This window comes from Diplotaxodon limnothrissa, linkage group LG15, assembly GCF_057381915.1.
Source record: "Diplotaxodon limnothrissa isolate DT_005_m linkage group LG15, D_limnothrissa_male_GT1.1, whole genome shotgun sequence".
In the NCBI taxonomy this organism is placed as follows: Eukaryota; Metazoa; Chordata; class Actinopteri; order Cichliformes; family Cichlidae; genus Diplotaxodon; species Diplotaxodon limnothrissa.
The window spans coordinates 8,041,942-8,057,166 of record NC_140610.1 but is presented as its reverse complement, the minus strand read 5'-3'; the positions used below and the strand labels follow the sequence as shown (position 1 = coordinate 8,057,166).

Below are 15,225 nucleotides of genomic sequence, written 5' to 3'. Positions count from 1 at the left end.
CCACCCTTTTTCATGTTCAGCTAAAGCGTCATAGCAGCTGGCTAACAGTTCTCTCAAGATGAGCCACCACTGCAGTAAAGGGGGGGGGGGGGAAGTAAGAGGAGCCCAATGGGATTCGTGACAAGAACAGAGGAATAACTCTGTGAAGGAAGGAGAAGGGAACTGTTCTGACATTCAAACATTACAGAGTGGAAGGTGGAAGCAGCTGCTTGTGTGGAAGGAAAACTAGGACACGTCTGACATCACCACTGGACACACAGAATTAAAGAGAGAAAAAATCAAAGATACAGACACGTACGTTTGTTAAGCTTTCCTGCCATTTTCCGCTGTAAACCCTTTGAAGTCATGCTGTATTTGGATGCTCTGTTAAAAAAAATCTCTTATTTAAACCTTGGCATGTTCATTCAACTTTTTATGTCAGTTTTTCCCATATTTATATATCATAAACATATCTCAGTTTTTTTTAAATTAACTTTAACACTTCCAAAGATGAAGTAAAGGAAAAAATATCTGGAATCATTAAGAGAAGCATTACACTATAAGAAGGTTTTTCCTTCCTAGGTTCATTAATTCTTAGTTATTATTAATCTCTGGCTCTCTCCCAGGGCGAGTCTTTTGTTGTGCCTCCCTCCCCTGACCTCCAAACTGGTCATGGCTGATGGCTGCCCCTGGCTGGTTCTGTGGGAGATTTCTTTCTGTTAAAAGGGAGTTTTTTTTTAATGTGGCCCTGAGAGGCCAAACGGACTGGAACACCAGCAATAAGAAAAACGCTGCAAAAGCACACAAAGCACAATGGAAATAGGAAAAACGAAAACAGAAATAGGAAAAAACAGATTTCCAAAAGCACAAGGGAAGTGTTTCTGGGGAGGCTATAAAAGGACGGACCAGTTGCAGGAACCCAAAACATTGTAGGTGTGTTTTATCATGATTCATATAATACTGATGACGGATTTTTAGGCTAATAGTTAGGCTAACACTCTGACCTCTCATCTTTTCTTTCTTCACAAAACCGATAGATCCTCTACTTCTTTTAAGTGTCTCCCAGCGCGATTCTTATTGCATATTTTGGTTCCTGCAACTGGTCCGTCGGGTTATTGTCTCCCCAGAAACACTTCCCTTGTGCTTTTGGAAATCTGTTTTTTCCCCCCTCCTATTTCTGTTTTCTTTTCTTTCTCCCCCCCCCTATTTCCGTTGTGTTTTGTGTGCTTTTTCCTTCCCACTGTCGCCAAGTGCTTGCTCATTGGGTGTCATTTGATTGTAGCGTCTTTACATTCCAATAAAAGCACCTTGAGGCGACCGTTGTTATGTTTTAGTGCTAGACTATTTCTTGCAATTCTTTCACATGCATAAACTCCTGTTTTCTATATTTCATCCTCATACTTTGACATCTTATGTAGACCCATGGTATTCTTTTTTAAATCTTCCCATTAAGTTTTTACTTCCTTCAGATTTGGGAACAACCAAGGTCTTTTGCCAAAATCTATGTTGGACTGTATAATTCTAACGGCTCTCTCGTTGAGGACGTCTTTCCTTTGAGTCAGCAAAGTGCAACAGCTTGGTGAAGTCTGCAGGAAGTCCATTTTGCATCTTGCATATTTAGGTCTGTAAAGGTATTTGTTTTGGAAATTTAAATGACAAGTTTGTTTTCTTGGAAAAAAAAAAAAAGTAAACGTACAGAAATGTGTTTGGAGGTGTTTCATGAATCCACAATGTTCAGCTATTAAACTGAAACAGGTCTGTAAAATATAATTGACTTGTTTGTTAAAAAGTTGTTTTAAAAAAAAAAAAAAAAAAAAGCTGAATGAACAGCCTCTATTCAGTCATTTTTCACCATTTGGGAGAAAGCTCCGGTCGCCCTGGAAAGAGCTGCTTGCACGTTTGCATGCATTAGAGGGTCGTGATGGAGGAAAACGCTAGACTGTCTTAGTTTTATGACTTTCCCATCTATGTTTTCACAGTGATAACATTAAACTGGTAAATATGAGTCATTCATTTCAGGTGAATTTCATATTTTCCATGAAATCCAAAGCATGATTCCCAGATCAGGCTTCCTCAGCCACACTTCCCGAGTTGCTCAACATCAAGCAAACAGTCATGTGAATAATTTCTACATCATATTGGAAAGTTTTTCAAACTTGACAAAAATGGTCTTCCTTGATATTCAAATACACAGTTTTGACACAGCAGTGACTTAATATGCACTAAAATAATTAGGATGGGACTTTTTACTCTGTTAGACATTTGTGCAAAGATTAGGAAATTACACTTCATATCTGAAAGGTCAAGGTTGGACATGCACAGACCTAACCTGCAAATTAACAGGGAAAACAAGCATGAGGAGGTAACTCTAGTTTTTATTTTGAAATGGGTTGCAATGCAATGAGGGCACAAAACACTTGTACTATTACAGTCAATAATATGGTTACAAAACAAACATTTACATAATAAATTAATATATTGCAGTACCACATGAGACAGTAAACATTAAACCCCAAACTTGGGAATTATATTGCATTAAAAAAATGAGTTATTTGTTAACTGTACAAAGATTTTCAGGCATTTACAAAGGCAGCCTCTTATTTCATTGCTTGTTGTACATATATAAATATAAATCTTTCAATTGGTAGTTGAACTGATATGTCTGCTGAGCAGGCCGGATGAGAGGCTCTGGCCTGAGACGAGATCTTTCAGTGACCTCTGTGCTGACTGCCATGTCATTATAAATCAGTGTTTTATTTACACAGATGGCATTAAAAGCTAGTTTAATTCAAGCACTTTCCTAACCAGATTATGACAAATCAATAGACACCTTTCAAGATATGATTTAAGTATTTCGCTGCCTCTGATTTTAGGACTTCTGATTACTTACCACGAGTTAAAACTATAAAAAAAAAAAAAACTCTGCTTGTCCCTTTAATCTAATATCCATATGCTCCTAAACAGACAAATCATTAACCATAAGAAATGTGTTTGCAACACTAAAGTGCATGCAGCACATGCTTGGTTGCGAATGTTTTCTTAGCTGGCAAAAGTAGAAACAGGTTACATATAAATAGTCTTAACACAGCACTACAAGCTTTTGACTTCCTTTACAAAATTAATGACCCCCTATTCATTTAAGCAACCGTTTGTGCGGTCCCCGACATTCATCATCTTCATCACTCCCCTTTCCGAGAGCGAGGCGTTCGATTATTACCCAGTAAAAGACAGATGTGTTAACCACAGCTATGCTATTATAAGAAGACCCCTACAACAAGCAGATGCTACTGCAGCCTCTACAGATGTTACCTGCGCTACAGCTGCTGCTATGACTGCAGAGCGTACTACATGATTCTGAGCGGGTTCAGCCGAGTGGCTGCTATGCATGAGAACATTTCTAAGATAGAAGTGCAGCAAGCTCCAAGTTTAGCTGCTAAAAGACGACTCAGGAATGTCAGCAACTTTCTGAGGATGATTTAAACTACTAACACTGATGATCGTACCTGAGAGCTAGGCTAGACCTGATCTGACAGTGTGTGGTGCACCTGTAGCGGCTGGTGTTTCGAACGTTAGCGTGCCAACTTGCTGAAGACGCGGTTGGTTTTAGAGGGGCAACTCCTGCCAGTAAGTATTGCACTTCCAGAAAGACTTGGAAGAAAGCCCAGACTTTTAGTCCTAGTGCAGATCCTGAAGGTTTTCTCAAGCCTGGGATGAAATAACCTTGGTGACATCATGTTAAAGGTTCTCCAGAGCCGCCGAAGACATTACACAGCAGTTTTGCTTCACCACACACTAATCTACTGAGACGTACTCTGTGCTACGACAGCACACGATCAGATCACTGACGGAGTAAAGTGCTACCACTAAAATTTAACCGCTAAAGATGTAAGAGACTGGTTTAAAAATGCCACAACTAATAACAGATGCTTAACTATTTACCAAATCTGACTTCATTTGAGCTACAACACCAAGCTAACATACAATCAGACAGACTTGTTGCCACTAATGCTGAACTTTACCACATGAGGTATCTGCAGACTCGTGAAATGACACCTCGTGGGGAAGTGATGACATTGGTGGGAATGGGGAGGTTACTACTTGAGGGCTCAGAGGTCAACAGACTAGATTTACAAAATGTTTACAAAGTCCCTTATCTCACTAAAAACACCCCCTTATCCAAAAATATGCTTTACATATTTGTTCATCCAGCTACGACTTTAAGTCTTTCCACTTTTTTTCCCCTATTTAAAAAAAAAAAAGTTCCCCAAACTGTGCAATTTCTTTCATCATATACAAAATATTTCATCTTAACATTCAGCTAACAGCTACTAACGAGTGCAAACCCTAAAGCAACATGCAACAACATCACTACCTACAGTTTCGCATTTTTAAATTAAAGGGTTTGTTCCTTGATCCTCACCAAGCAGTTTTCAACCTTAAGACGCTGTCATGATGTGCAACCATCAACAAATGCCATTAATGCAATGGATTCCTACCGAGGAAATAACAAAACAACACTTCATAACACGACTTGCCCGGCACTTTGAGATTCACAGATTCTGCCCGGATTCGTTTTTCCTGTCAGGCATGAACTACACAGATGCAAATTTCACCTCACACAAGCTTGATGACGTTGCACGCAGGTTGAACTTTTGTTATTTTCCTGACTGTTCACAACTCAAAAAAAAAAAAAGCCCTGCACAAACCAGGAAGTGAAGTGTTCAGACTAATACTGATTACTGGCATCTATAGACAAGTTATCATGCAGTCAGAACATACATAGAGATGTAGTACTCAAGCATTAAAAAGTTAAAAGTTACATTGGAATATACGAGTCAAGGAGAGTTAAAATCCTAGGATCAACAGAGTTTTTAAAAAAAAGTATCACAAGGAAAGAAAGTCTATGATGTGGAAACTGGGGGCCACTTTGTGGGTTTTTCCTGGATTACCAGAACCCTCTTCTGATGGTCCAGTGGATGGTTCTGGAAACAGGAGTGTCGCCTTTGACTTTACGTGGGACAGAGGACTGTGGAGAGAACAAGAGCAGAAATGCCCTTTACTTTATTTGCACAAAGGAGAGCTGCACATTAGGCAAAAGCAACTACAGCACGGACCCAGTGAGTGAAGAGGAAATGGTAATTACAGGTGAGAAGCACACATGAACAGGTAGGTACCACTACAAGCTCGCAGTAAAGGCAAAATATGGGTGTGCTTTTGTGTTTTAAGAGGAAGTGTAGTGCAGCAAACAAGCACCACAGTAGCGAGGAGGGAGTGAGGGGACGGCTGCTGCTTCTGGGCATAGCTAAGGTCACCAATGCGCACAGAGAGAGAATTGGATCTGTGGTCACCTCTCAAACCTCAGTTTCCACTGCTCTCATACCAGAGCTACCCCCAAAGGACAACGCGGAACAGGTGAAAGACAAAGGAAGTACAGGTCAACACTGAAGGGTGGCAAGGAAACGATTTCTCTTCTCCTTTAATTAACCTTTGTACAGTGGCCTACGTTTCTGCACTCTCAGCTTCCCTAAAAACAAAGAAGGGAACTCTGCGTTTCCCCCCTTTTATTACAAAACAGAGTGTGGGTGTCTGAATAAAGTCACCTGATTGTGAGAGAGATATAAAATTTGGACTGTTTTTTTCTCCGTTTTAGTCAAATTATAGACTTGATATAAAGTCTTAGTGCTTACCTTTGAGAATATAGTCTGTTAGGAGGGCAGGTACTTTCTCACTGTCATCCCTCATGGCATGGAGGACTAGAATGAAGACAGCAGCTTTTTACATTTAGAAAACAACCACACAAACTGACAGGTTAGCCCCAATCAAACAGCAACACCGGGTTAGCCTGGTAACACAATATTATTTTACTGAATGTCATTTTATCTGGGTTGGTGCAGATGAAAAGAAGTTTGTCCAACTGATAAAATTCACACAGGTTTGAATTGTAATCATCGAATGTAAATTGTTGTTTACTTCATATATGAATCCAAACACCCTCCAAATGATGATGCAACACATTTGCGTTTCTCTGATAAGACTTTCGACTCACTCTTTGTGAGGATCTGGAGATCTTCTACAGACGGGGGGCCTGCTTTCTTCTCATAAGGGATCACTGTGGTCAGGTACTGCAAAGAAAGTCAATTATGTCAAATACAATGACACAGCTACAAAAAGCTACCGTCATGCTTCACGCCAAAATAAAAAAAATAAAAATATGATATCTGTGAGCGCCATGCAGATCACATGAACATGTGGTAAATATTTGGCTGCTGGTTGCAACCTTTCAGCAGCCGCTCAGAGAAAATGTTTACTGAAGCGAGGGTAAAAAAAATAAAATAAAAATATCAGATGAATGAGACGTACATGCTGGAAAAAAGAAAAACATTTGACAAAACACAAAGATAAGAATGACTAAAGTGAAGGAAAAAAAGAATAATTAAAAAATAAATAAATAAGAAGAAGACAGATTAAAACGATGGCAAGCATGTGTTTGCAGCTGCACAAAAGGAAGCAAATATGGCGGCAGGACAAAAAACAAACAAACAGAAGAAGCAGAGAATTTTATCTGCAGTGGAAGTGGAAAGAGGAAAGAGCAGGGGCACCTGTTTGTCCCCTCCTGTGTTGCCAAAAGTTTGACGGAGGCCATTTTGAATGATATTGGAGAGTCCCTCCACAGTGAGGAGCTACAAGAAGCGAGAGGAAGATAGAAGAAGCGAGAGATGAGAAGGATTTGGTTTCAGTGCGAAGAGAAGGAGAGCGCCTGGCAGAACCTTTGGTGCTGTGATGAAAGATTCTCACACATGCAGACCGTTTATCAGGTTATGCATCTCTCCTCATAATTTAAACACTTTCATCAAAGTCACGCATGTCTTCTTCCACAAGCGTGACCACGTGACTCACCGTGCCGGGTATGTGCGTGCTGGCCGTCCTCTGGCCGTTGGGCCCTGTCGTAGTCGTGTGCCGGATTTTCTTCTTCTTTCGCAGCAGCTCGCGGTGCTCCTTCTGTCTGTTCTGCACTTCAATGAGCAGTGAGATGAAGCTGTTCTTCACCTGGATACATGCAAAAAGACCAAAACAAAATTAAAAAAAAAAAAACTGTTTAATTGTGACCACACTACCCTTTGCTATTCTCATTAAAATAATTATTAATATGCCAGAAATCTATTTTTGGATGCTTCAAAGAAAAAAACAAACAAACAAACAGAACGGTGTGACAGAATCGTGACAATGACAAGTCAGGCTAAAAATAAAGCTGCCAGCAGTTCATAGGCTTGTAGAAAACTGTGAGAGCTGCTGCTATAAAACAAATAGGTTATCGATTAACTGTCCTTTCACATTAGGCTTATTTACCTCAAAGTACTACAGAGCTTTTCTGACAGGCTATTATTTTTTTTGCCGCCATTTGTCATTGCCTGAACGTCATTGCCTTGCTGTGGATTTAAAAAAATAATTAAATAAATCAAAGTACCTCCTTTTCATAGTCCAATTCATCTCGCAGAGCCAGAGCCTGGATCAGCTCCTCACTGTAGCGACGAATGGCCGCCTCCACTTCCTCCAGAGTCTCAGTCAGCTCCGACACGGACATCTGACGCAGCCCTGAGGACCGTGTGAACATACGAGGAAGGAGGAGAGTGAAGATGGTGTACGTGGGTTGACGGGTGTTCACAACGAACAGCAGTTTACAAAATCCTTACATTGTATCAGTTACTTCAGTGCTATTACAAGATTCACATGTGTAATAACCAGGTTACAAGCATCTGCTGTACCAGTTTAAAAGGAGACAAAGAGGCATTATTCATTTAAAGGTGTATTATGCAGCAGTGTTTGAGCAAGCTAGAGCACGAATGCTGAGAGAAAGAGAGACAGCGCGGCTTTAGTGAAAACAAATGTCAATCAGAGAAGATGTTGTTATTTTTCTATTGTTTCGGTAAAGGTTAGGTTTCAACGCACAAAAAAACAAAACAAAAACAAAAACACGGCCATGCCTCCATACAAATATGGAGGTGTGGCCTCTTTAAACAAGGTTTCTTCCTTGTTTAATGGGAGCTTTCCTTCCCACTGTTACCAATTGATTGCTCATAGGGGGGTCATCTGATTGTTGGAGGTCTCTCTATTATTGTGGGTTGTTAATGTTACAATTTAAAGGCACCTTGAGGCAACCATTGTTGTGATTTGGTGCTAAAACTTAACTGAATTGAATTTGAGGGTAGCGTTGCTAACTTAAGCTTCCTTGTGTCTTTTTTTTCTCTCTTATGACATGGAAATGACTCCCAGTCTTTCACTGAAAAAAAAGACATCTTACAACCCACTAAGATCCAGACTTAAGAAGATGAGAAGCGAGGATGCTTCTGGACGTGCCGATGGTCTGACGTACACATACAGCACTTCTAAAAGTAGCACAGAATGACGCCAGTTATCACAGATGTTGTGGAATCGATTACTTCTCATTAAGAAGCTTTGCATCCTCTGTTTTCGTGTCTCTTTCTTGAATGTCTTTCTAGGTCTCGCTGGGAAAAGTTGAGATCCAAGAAGGAGATCCAATATGGGGGAAGTCAGCACAAATGAAAGCACCGATAGAGGTGCTTTCATTTCCACGACACAGACAGAGAGCAGAGGATGAGACAGTGATGTAACCTGGTCGCAACATTTCTTTTTTTAATAGACTCCTGCCTACGCAGCCCTCATGCTGATACTGGCTGGGGGCTACACGCCCACTGCCCGAAGGTTTCAGCAAAAAAGATCCTGAAGGCCATGAAATAATACACCTCCACATAGTTCCAGAGGGTAACAATAAATTATAGATTATGGATTGCCATGTTTTAAGTCTATACAGTGTTTGTTGGGGGAAAAACCCCCCCCCCACAGAATTTACACTTGAATGTTTTTAAGTCAGACAAATATACAACCTACACAAAACCTTTTACGTCTTAAACAAATTTAATGCGAGAAATGAAGAAAGAAGGTATTTTGGCAACATGTTGTGTAGCTTTACTTATTTTTATTCCTTCAAATAAGAGTAAATGTTTAAATACTGCAGACAAACATTGTGACACTCACAGTCCTTGTTTCCAGTGTTTGAAAAAACCCAAACCCACTAGAATCTGCAGTTAACAGATGCAAATACCTGAAACAAAATGGCCTTAAGGCTTTCTGTGTACAAATGCATATTCCACCCCAGTTGAGCATTAGGCAGATATACGCTTGTAATTATGTAACATTTTGGGGCAACACACTTGCTGTTTGTCCGCATTTGTTACGCGTTATGTAAGAATGTTATCAGACGAGTGCATGTGCCTGACCATTTCTTCACGCACTGGACAGCGCAGACATGAGGAACGAGCACGCCACCATCAAAGCGTTTTGCCTTTAAAGCTTTATGTTGCTGCAATTTAGTGGTACACGGTGATACTCACGGTCCTCGTAGCTGGTGTTGGACCCGGAGCGTTTTAGAGCATTGAGGTCTTGAGAGAGCATGGACAAGTCGGACTGTGAAGGACTCTCATCGTCCTCTGGGTCTGGAGACTCCTGCATCATCTCCTCTATCTCCTCAATCACCTGTACAAAAAACAACAGAGGTGGGCGGATCAATCCAAATATCAATAGTATCGATACCAACGCTGGTATTGGTATGGGGGTAGAAACAAAATGTCTAAATTAAGCATGTAGTCCACTAAATTGTGTTAAAAAATAATTCATTTTGAAAATGAAAAAACATTTATCCTCACCTCCTATTACAACTAGCACCATGCTAAAGGCTTCATACATTCCCTCACAGAAAACATTATTGCTAGTTCACGTAAACATAGGCTGAAATCAGAGTCCTACGGTCCCCAATCATGGGGATAAGGTGAGTGATTTCAAGAAAAAGCAGCAGAACCCAGTGTGTGTTTACATGACCAAAACGATTGGAACAACTGTTCTGATCTATATTGACATGATGATTTTTTATTGTAGTGACGAAAACGTTTTTCCTACTCTGTCACGTAAAAATAATGCTGCTTTGACATCCATGTTATGGTGCCAATATCCAAATCTCTGCAGCGAAATAAAAGTGCTCCTACTTATTCATATGAATTTGGTGCATCTCTAAGAAAAACAAACAAAATCAAAATCATAGGGCAATGCTTTCACTTTGAAATGGTGTTACATTTCTGTGAGTTAAGACATCTTAGTACACAAATAAGCTGTTTATTCATCTTTTTGAGAGCAAAATATAAAGTCTATCACTCCATTGTACCTGCATGATGGATGCGAAAAAAACCCTGAGCTACAGGATAGCATGTCTTTTGAACATTATTGTCCCAAAGCCATGATTGCTAAGTGAATCTATTGGAAACACATCTTTAGCCAAATGTGACTGCGTTGAGGATTTCAGTGCATCTTTGTAAGCTGGATAGATAGACTGTGTTTTCTGCTCTTCATAAGATGCAAAATATGTCAATTCTACTGAGGCACAATTATCCACACCAAAGTTTCTTTAACATCTGCCAAAAGCACAACACTGCTGTGCTCAGGTGTGAATGTTTTACCTGCTCAGCTGTGAAAAGCGGCTCGTCGTTGATGCACGAGACGATGATTGAGTGCATGTCCATCTGCTCCCTCAGCTCCTCATCGTCAGACAGATCTAAAGATTGGTTATCCAACTTCTGTCCCAGGGGAAAGAAGCGAGGGCAGAGATTGAGAGACAGATAGGAAACTTGGATGAGACAACAAACAGGTGGTTAAGTAGATTGAAGGCAGAGGGTTCAAACTGATTACCGATCTGTGCACTTCACTTTTAGAAATGTATATCTACTGTGTGTTATAAACATCGGACATGACATTGGACCGTGTTTGCCTCTGCGGTACCTCGTGTTCGGTGAGGTTGAGGGAAGGCAGGTGTAAGGAGCGAGTGTGCGATGTCTTCCAGTCCACCGGCATCACATTGCCGTAGTTATCCGTCAGAGCGTTCCACACCCTGGAGCAAAGACAAGCATCCGTGACGCAGTTAGGATTGGGTATTATGAGAAATAAAGAGAAGTAGTGAGCAAAACAGAGAAGGACGGGTGAAAAGTAGTTTTATCTGTACACAGGACAGATAGCGTCCTTCTCTTTTTAGTATGACACATGATTACTTGGCACTTTTTGTGTCCTGTTCTCTGACCACCCCCTCACCACTTCAACATGTTCTTGCTGCTGAATCACACCGAAGCCGCTGATAAATGCGACAGCTCTAACAAACACGTCATTTGCCCAGGGTCTGCTGAAATGTGACGAACCAGTGGTTAAACTATTGGTTCTCCAATTATTTTCAGAATTTTTACTATTAGAGCTCTTTCTGAGTGGGGGGGGGGGGGGGGGGGGGGGGGCCTTACAGTGACACCAACAGTCTGTTGAATGTTTACAATATTGTGCAGCATTCGAGTTTGGCAGACAACTTAGCAGAGACGAACAGATGGTGGCACGGAGTCTGTTCAACACGACAAGTTACTGTTAAACACAAATCCAGCATCATGCATAAAAACATATTTGTTAACAGACTCTCAGCAGGCTCGGAGGATTCTTGTGAAATGGATAAAGGTTAGGTTCAATTATATAATTACTGCGGGAAACTACTTTCATCTAGTCCCCCATGGGGTACTTTTGCGTGTTTTTTTTTAAACTCTAGGACAGAAAATCAAATCAGCTCAGGGTTTAAACTCAAGTGTGCATGCATGAGGTTCATTTTTTCCCCTCCTCTTTTGGCTCTGCATGTGCGAGCACAGAGAGGATGGATGCTGTGAACCCATGTGTCACAATGGCTCTGCATTGTCATAGCCTCTTGCTCATCCTCGGAAACACAAACACACAGACACACACAGGCAAATGTTTATATAACATGCACATTTCTCCCTGAAGTGCTCATGCACAGCTTGGGAAGCGTGGGGCTGTTGGGTTGTTCTAAATAGGGCAAAGGCTGGCAAGGAACTATTTTTTGTGCCTTGAGCACTGACGCCGTCTCTGCCACGTGAGCGTGTGCCAAAACGCACCATTAGCTTCAGTTTCACCGAGTGCATTTGCATTTTAAAAACAAGCCTGGTTGTTATTTCAATTGAAATTTTCGATCGGTTTGTTTTTACCTCAGTGCTGAGGAAATTTGTCCGGATTACTTTAAGAATACGTATATGCTTGCAGGGGTACAAATATACATAATTTTTTTTACCCACTTTGTTTCAAGCACACACACATTTGTTATCCGCAGTTCGTCTCAGGCATGGTTTTGCCAGAGAACTCGTTAAGCGTCTAGGCACGTCCCGCAAAAGTGCAGTCATCCAGAAAAGACTCTCACCGAGTCTGGCACTGCTCTTTAGGCTTGACTAGGCTGCTGTCCAATTATTACGTTCCCCGCTTCCTGTTTCTTTACCTACAACAACCATAAATGTTTTCTTTCCGCTGTCATGCCAGCTTCCCCACAGGATTCCACTGATCATTAAGTGAGACAGACTGCTACTTCTTTTTGCTGTGACAAGCTCTCTGATGTGCATAACTGTCTGTGTGTTGCACTGAAGTGGAAAAAAAGAAAGAAAAGGATAAAAATCAAAACTGGGTGCTCAAGCAGAGTTTTGTATAAATCTACGCACAATCCTCTGGACCCTCTGTCTGTGTCAAAAACTGTTAGAAAAGGTTTATGGAGGCTTTTGAATCTTAGGAAAGTTGTTCTGAATGGGTCACACATCCACCACTGTTTCCTGAGAAAAAGCAAACTCTGATGCCTCTAATTATAAGGAGGGGGACCTGTACAACCTGCAAATCCAATTTTAAAACTTCTTAGTGGGTACGTCTCACTCCAAGTAACTTTTGGACAAGTTGATCACAAGGGTACGGCAACCTTTACAGCCTTAACTGTGTGCTACTATTTTGTGTGTCTAAAAAAAGACATGATAAGTACACTTATGTTTGTGTGTTATCAATTTATCCTGTGTTCCGCTATAATTCCTCTATAAAAGCAGAAATCCATGGCTAACCTCTGTTCTGTTCATGTCAGCAGTAGGAAAGCTTCCCCGCATCGTGTGCTTGCGTCTTACAGTGCCACAGTGTTGAAATATTAGTTACAAAAGGGAGGAGGAGAGTGACTCATGCAGTCAAGACAGCTTAGTAGTTAAAGTGACAACTACACTGGCTGCAGGGCTGATGTGACTTGCCGCTTTGAATTAATAGAAGGTTTTCATGTAAATGTGTGTGTGCCTGTGAGATACAACATAAACTAAGTACCTCCATGTGGAATTTATAATAAATAAATAAATAGAAAACATTTTACTGATAAAAACCACCGAGTGACCTTGACATCACCCACTTGGGTTCCTGGACACCCATTTTGAATCCTCCTTTAAAGTTTAGAATTTTGGAACCATCAGTGACAATCTAGGGATATTAAGCACACCCAAACAGCAATCGTCAAACACAAGACAGATGCTCCAGAATCATGTGGCTTATGCATAAGCTATTTCAGCCTAAACAGAACCATACAATTATAAAAATGACCACTATACAAGACAATACAAGAAGGTATCTATCCAGCAAATGAGGGAAATATTTACTCAGGTACAAAAAGTACTGCAGTTAGAAGTGGGATGGTTTTTCCTGTCTTTCTGTCTGCTCCCATTAGAAAGAATGCAGGCTTAAGGCAATTTCACACCTGGCTATGTAGTCCACGGTGAGACCAGATGTTGAAGTCAATAGAAGGTTTTGATAAATTCTTATTTCATACCCAGTTATTTCATTTACCATGACATTTTGTGGATTTTCTTCTTTTTGTTGCCCATCCCACTGTTTTTAAACATTAATCTAGTGCAAGGTGCATGTGGCACAGCAGATAATATATAATAAATAAATACTGATAAGCCACCATAAGTGAAGGAGGCTGACATCAGGGTAGCAATAAAATCTATGAATACTTGTCTCTGTATCCAGAAAGAGGAAACATCATGAAAGCCAAAAGCAGAAACTCTTTTGTGTCGTGTGAGAAAGGCAATTTGAAAACAGGAGGAGACAGAGTATTTGCACAGGGGTCAACAACTATTCAGTTATTCCCAAATGTACAATTTAAGGATCACTAGTTTTATGGCCAACATCAAGCAGTCCAGCATGAAAACCAGCACTGTTAACGTGGCATCAACACGTCCTCCACACATAAATAGCTCTTGATTCCTTCTTTAGATAGCAAAATTTTTTTGTATTTGTTGCTTGTAAAATGCTATTCCTTCTTAAAGACCAACTTAACGAGTCAAGCTGTGACAGATAATGGGTTTAACACGTTCAGTTATGTGTTATCGTAAGTGTATTCTGGCTAAATATTGCATAGCACTGATTGAAGCTAGCTAAGATTCCCATAGTGCCAATGTAAGGTTAGCCTGGAGAGGCTAAAGTGGTTAACTAGCCGGGAGATTAAAAGTTAGCGTTAAGAAAACTGGCGATAAAAAAAAAAATCACACTCACTCGTCGTCTTTCAAGTAATTATCCTCGGTGATAGGTTTAATGGGAGCTATGTTTTCCGTCGTAGTGTTGTAGTTTCGGAAACACACTGTGAGCTTCTCGTCGAAGTCGTGGACAAGGTCCTCCATCGACTTGAAGCTGCAGATCTCCCCAGAGAAACTGTTGTCCAGATCCGAGAAATCGTCTAGGCCCGACGAATCACCCACGTTTGAGTTCAGCTTGTCTAGTGGGTCGACCACGTCCGAGGACGGCTTGAATTCGTTAAAGTCCTGCCAGTCCTCATCAAAGTGGGCTAACGGCGCCGCCATGACTGCCGTGGATTCTCGGTTCAGTTAGAACCGTCGATGTTCTCTCTGCTTTCGGCTTAGACTCTCGACCAGACTGCGAGAAGGAGACACAGAGGAGAAGCGGGGTGGGCGGACCGAGCCGCGTGACGTCGCGGCGACGTCCCTCCCCTTTTCCATGGAGCAAAACAAACACGGCAGGTGTCGTGCCAAAAAGTGATCCATGTGTCGAAAAATTAGGTTCCCGGTGTTTCTATGTTGTTTTCTTGAGTTATATCTTGTTTGTATGTACTGTTACCCTGTTGTTTTAAATACCGTCTGCTTTTAGGCTGAGAATTACCACACAAGTTCGTTCTGTGACTGCATGGCAATAAAGAATCTTTGTATCTACAAAAACTAATTGCAGCTTTTACCTTGTGACAGGAATGATCTCATGAGAATATGTTTGACAGATTACTGGACAAGAAGTCATTTATAACAGATCACTTTTTGGCATGTGATCATTGGAGTCTTT

At 40.9% G+C, this 15,225-nt stretch overlaps 1 protein-coding gene across 2 annotated transcripts; it reads right to left on the bottom strand.

The window, feature by feature from the left end:
* Positions 1-2,472: 2,472 nt before the first annotated feature.
* On the bottom strand, positions 2,473-14,812 carry fez2b (fasciculation and elongation protein zeta 2b). Of its 2 annotated transcripts, XM_085371876.1 has the most exons (10): positions 14,431-14,812; positions 10,825-10,933; positions 10,506-10,622; positions 9,390-9,531; positions 7,445-7,572; positions 6,877-7,026; positions 6,579-6,659; positions 6,026-6,101; positions 5,667-5,732; positions 2,473-5,005 (listed from the first exon to the last, which is right to left on the bottom strand). In XM_085371876.1, the coding sequence occupies exons 1-10, from the start codon at positions 14,733-14,735 to the stop codon at positions 4,989-4,991; spliced, it is 1,191 nt and encodes a 396-aa protein (XP_085228002.1). In that variant the 5' UTR covers positions 14,736-14,812; the 3' UTR covers positions 2,473-4,988. The 2 variants fall into 2 exon arrangements, with proteins under 2 accessions (XP_085228002.1, XP_085228003.1); XM_085371877.1 differs by lacking the exon at positions 6,579-6,659.
* Positions 14,813-15,225: the final 413 nt, after the last annotated feature.

Excerpts from the sequence above, each read along its gene's own strand:
- fez2b (XM_085371876.1), bottom strand. The coding sequence starts at position 14,735 with ATGGCGGCGCCGTTAGCCCACTTTGATGAGGACTGGCAGGACTTTAAC. Across the intron at positions 10,623-10,824 it reads TCAACCTCACCGAACACGAG|AAGTTGGATAACCAATCTTT; the intron begins GTACCGCAGAGG and ends CCCCTGGGACAG. Across the intron at positions 9,532-10,505 it reads CGCTTTTCACAGCTGAGCAG|GTGATTGAGGAGATAGAGGA; the intron begins GTAAAACATTCA and ends TTTTTTGTACAG.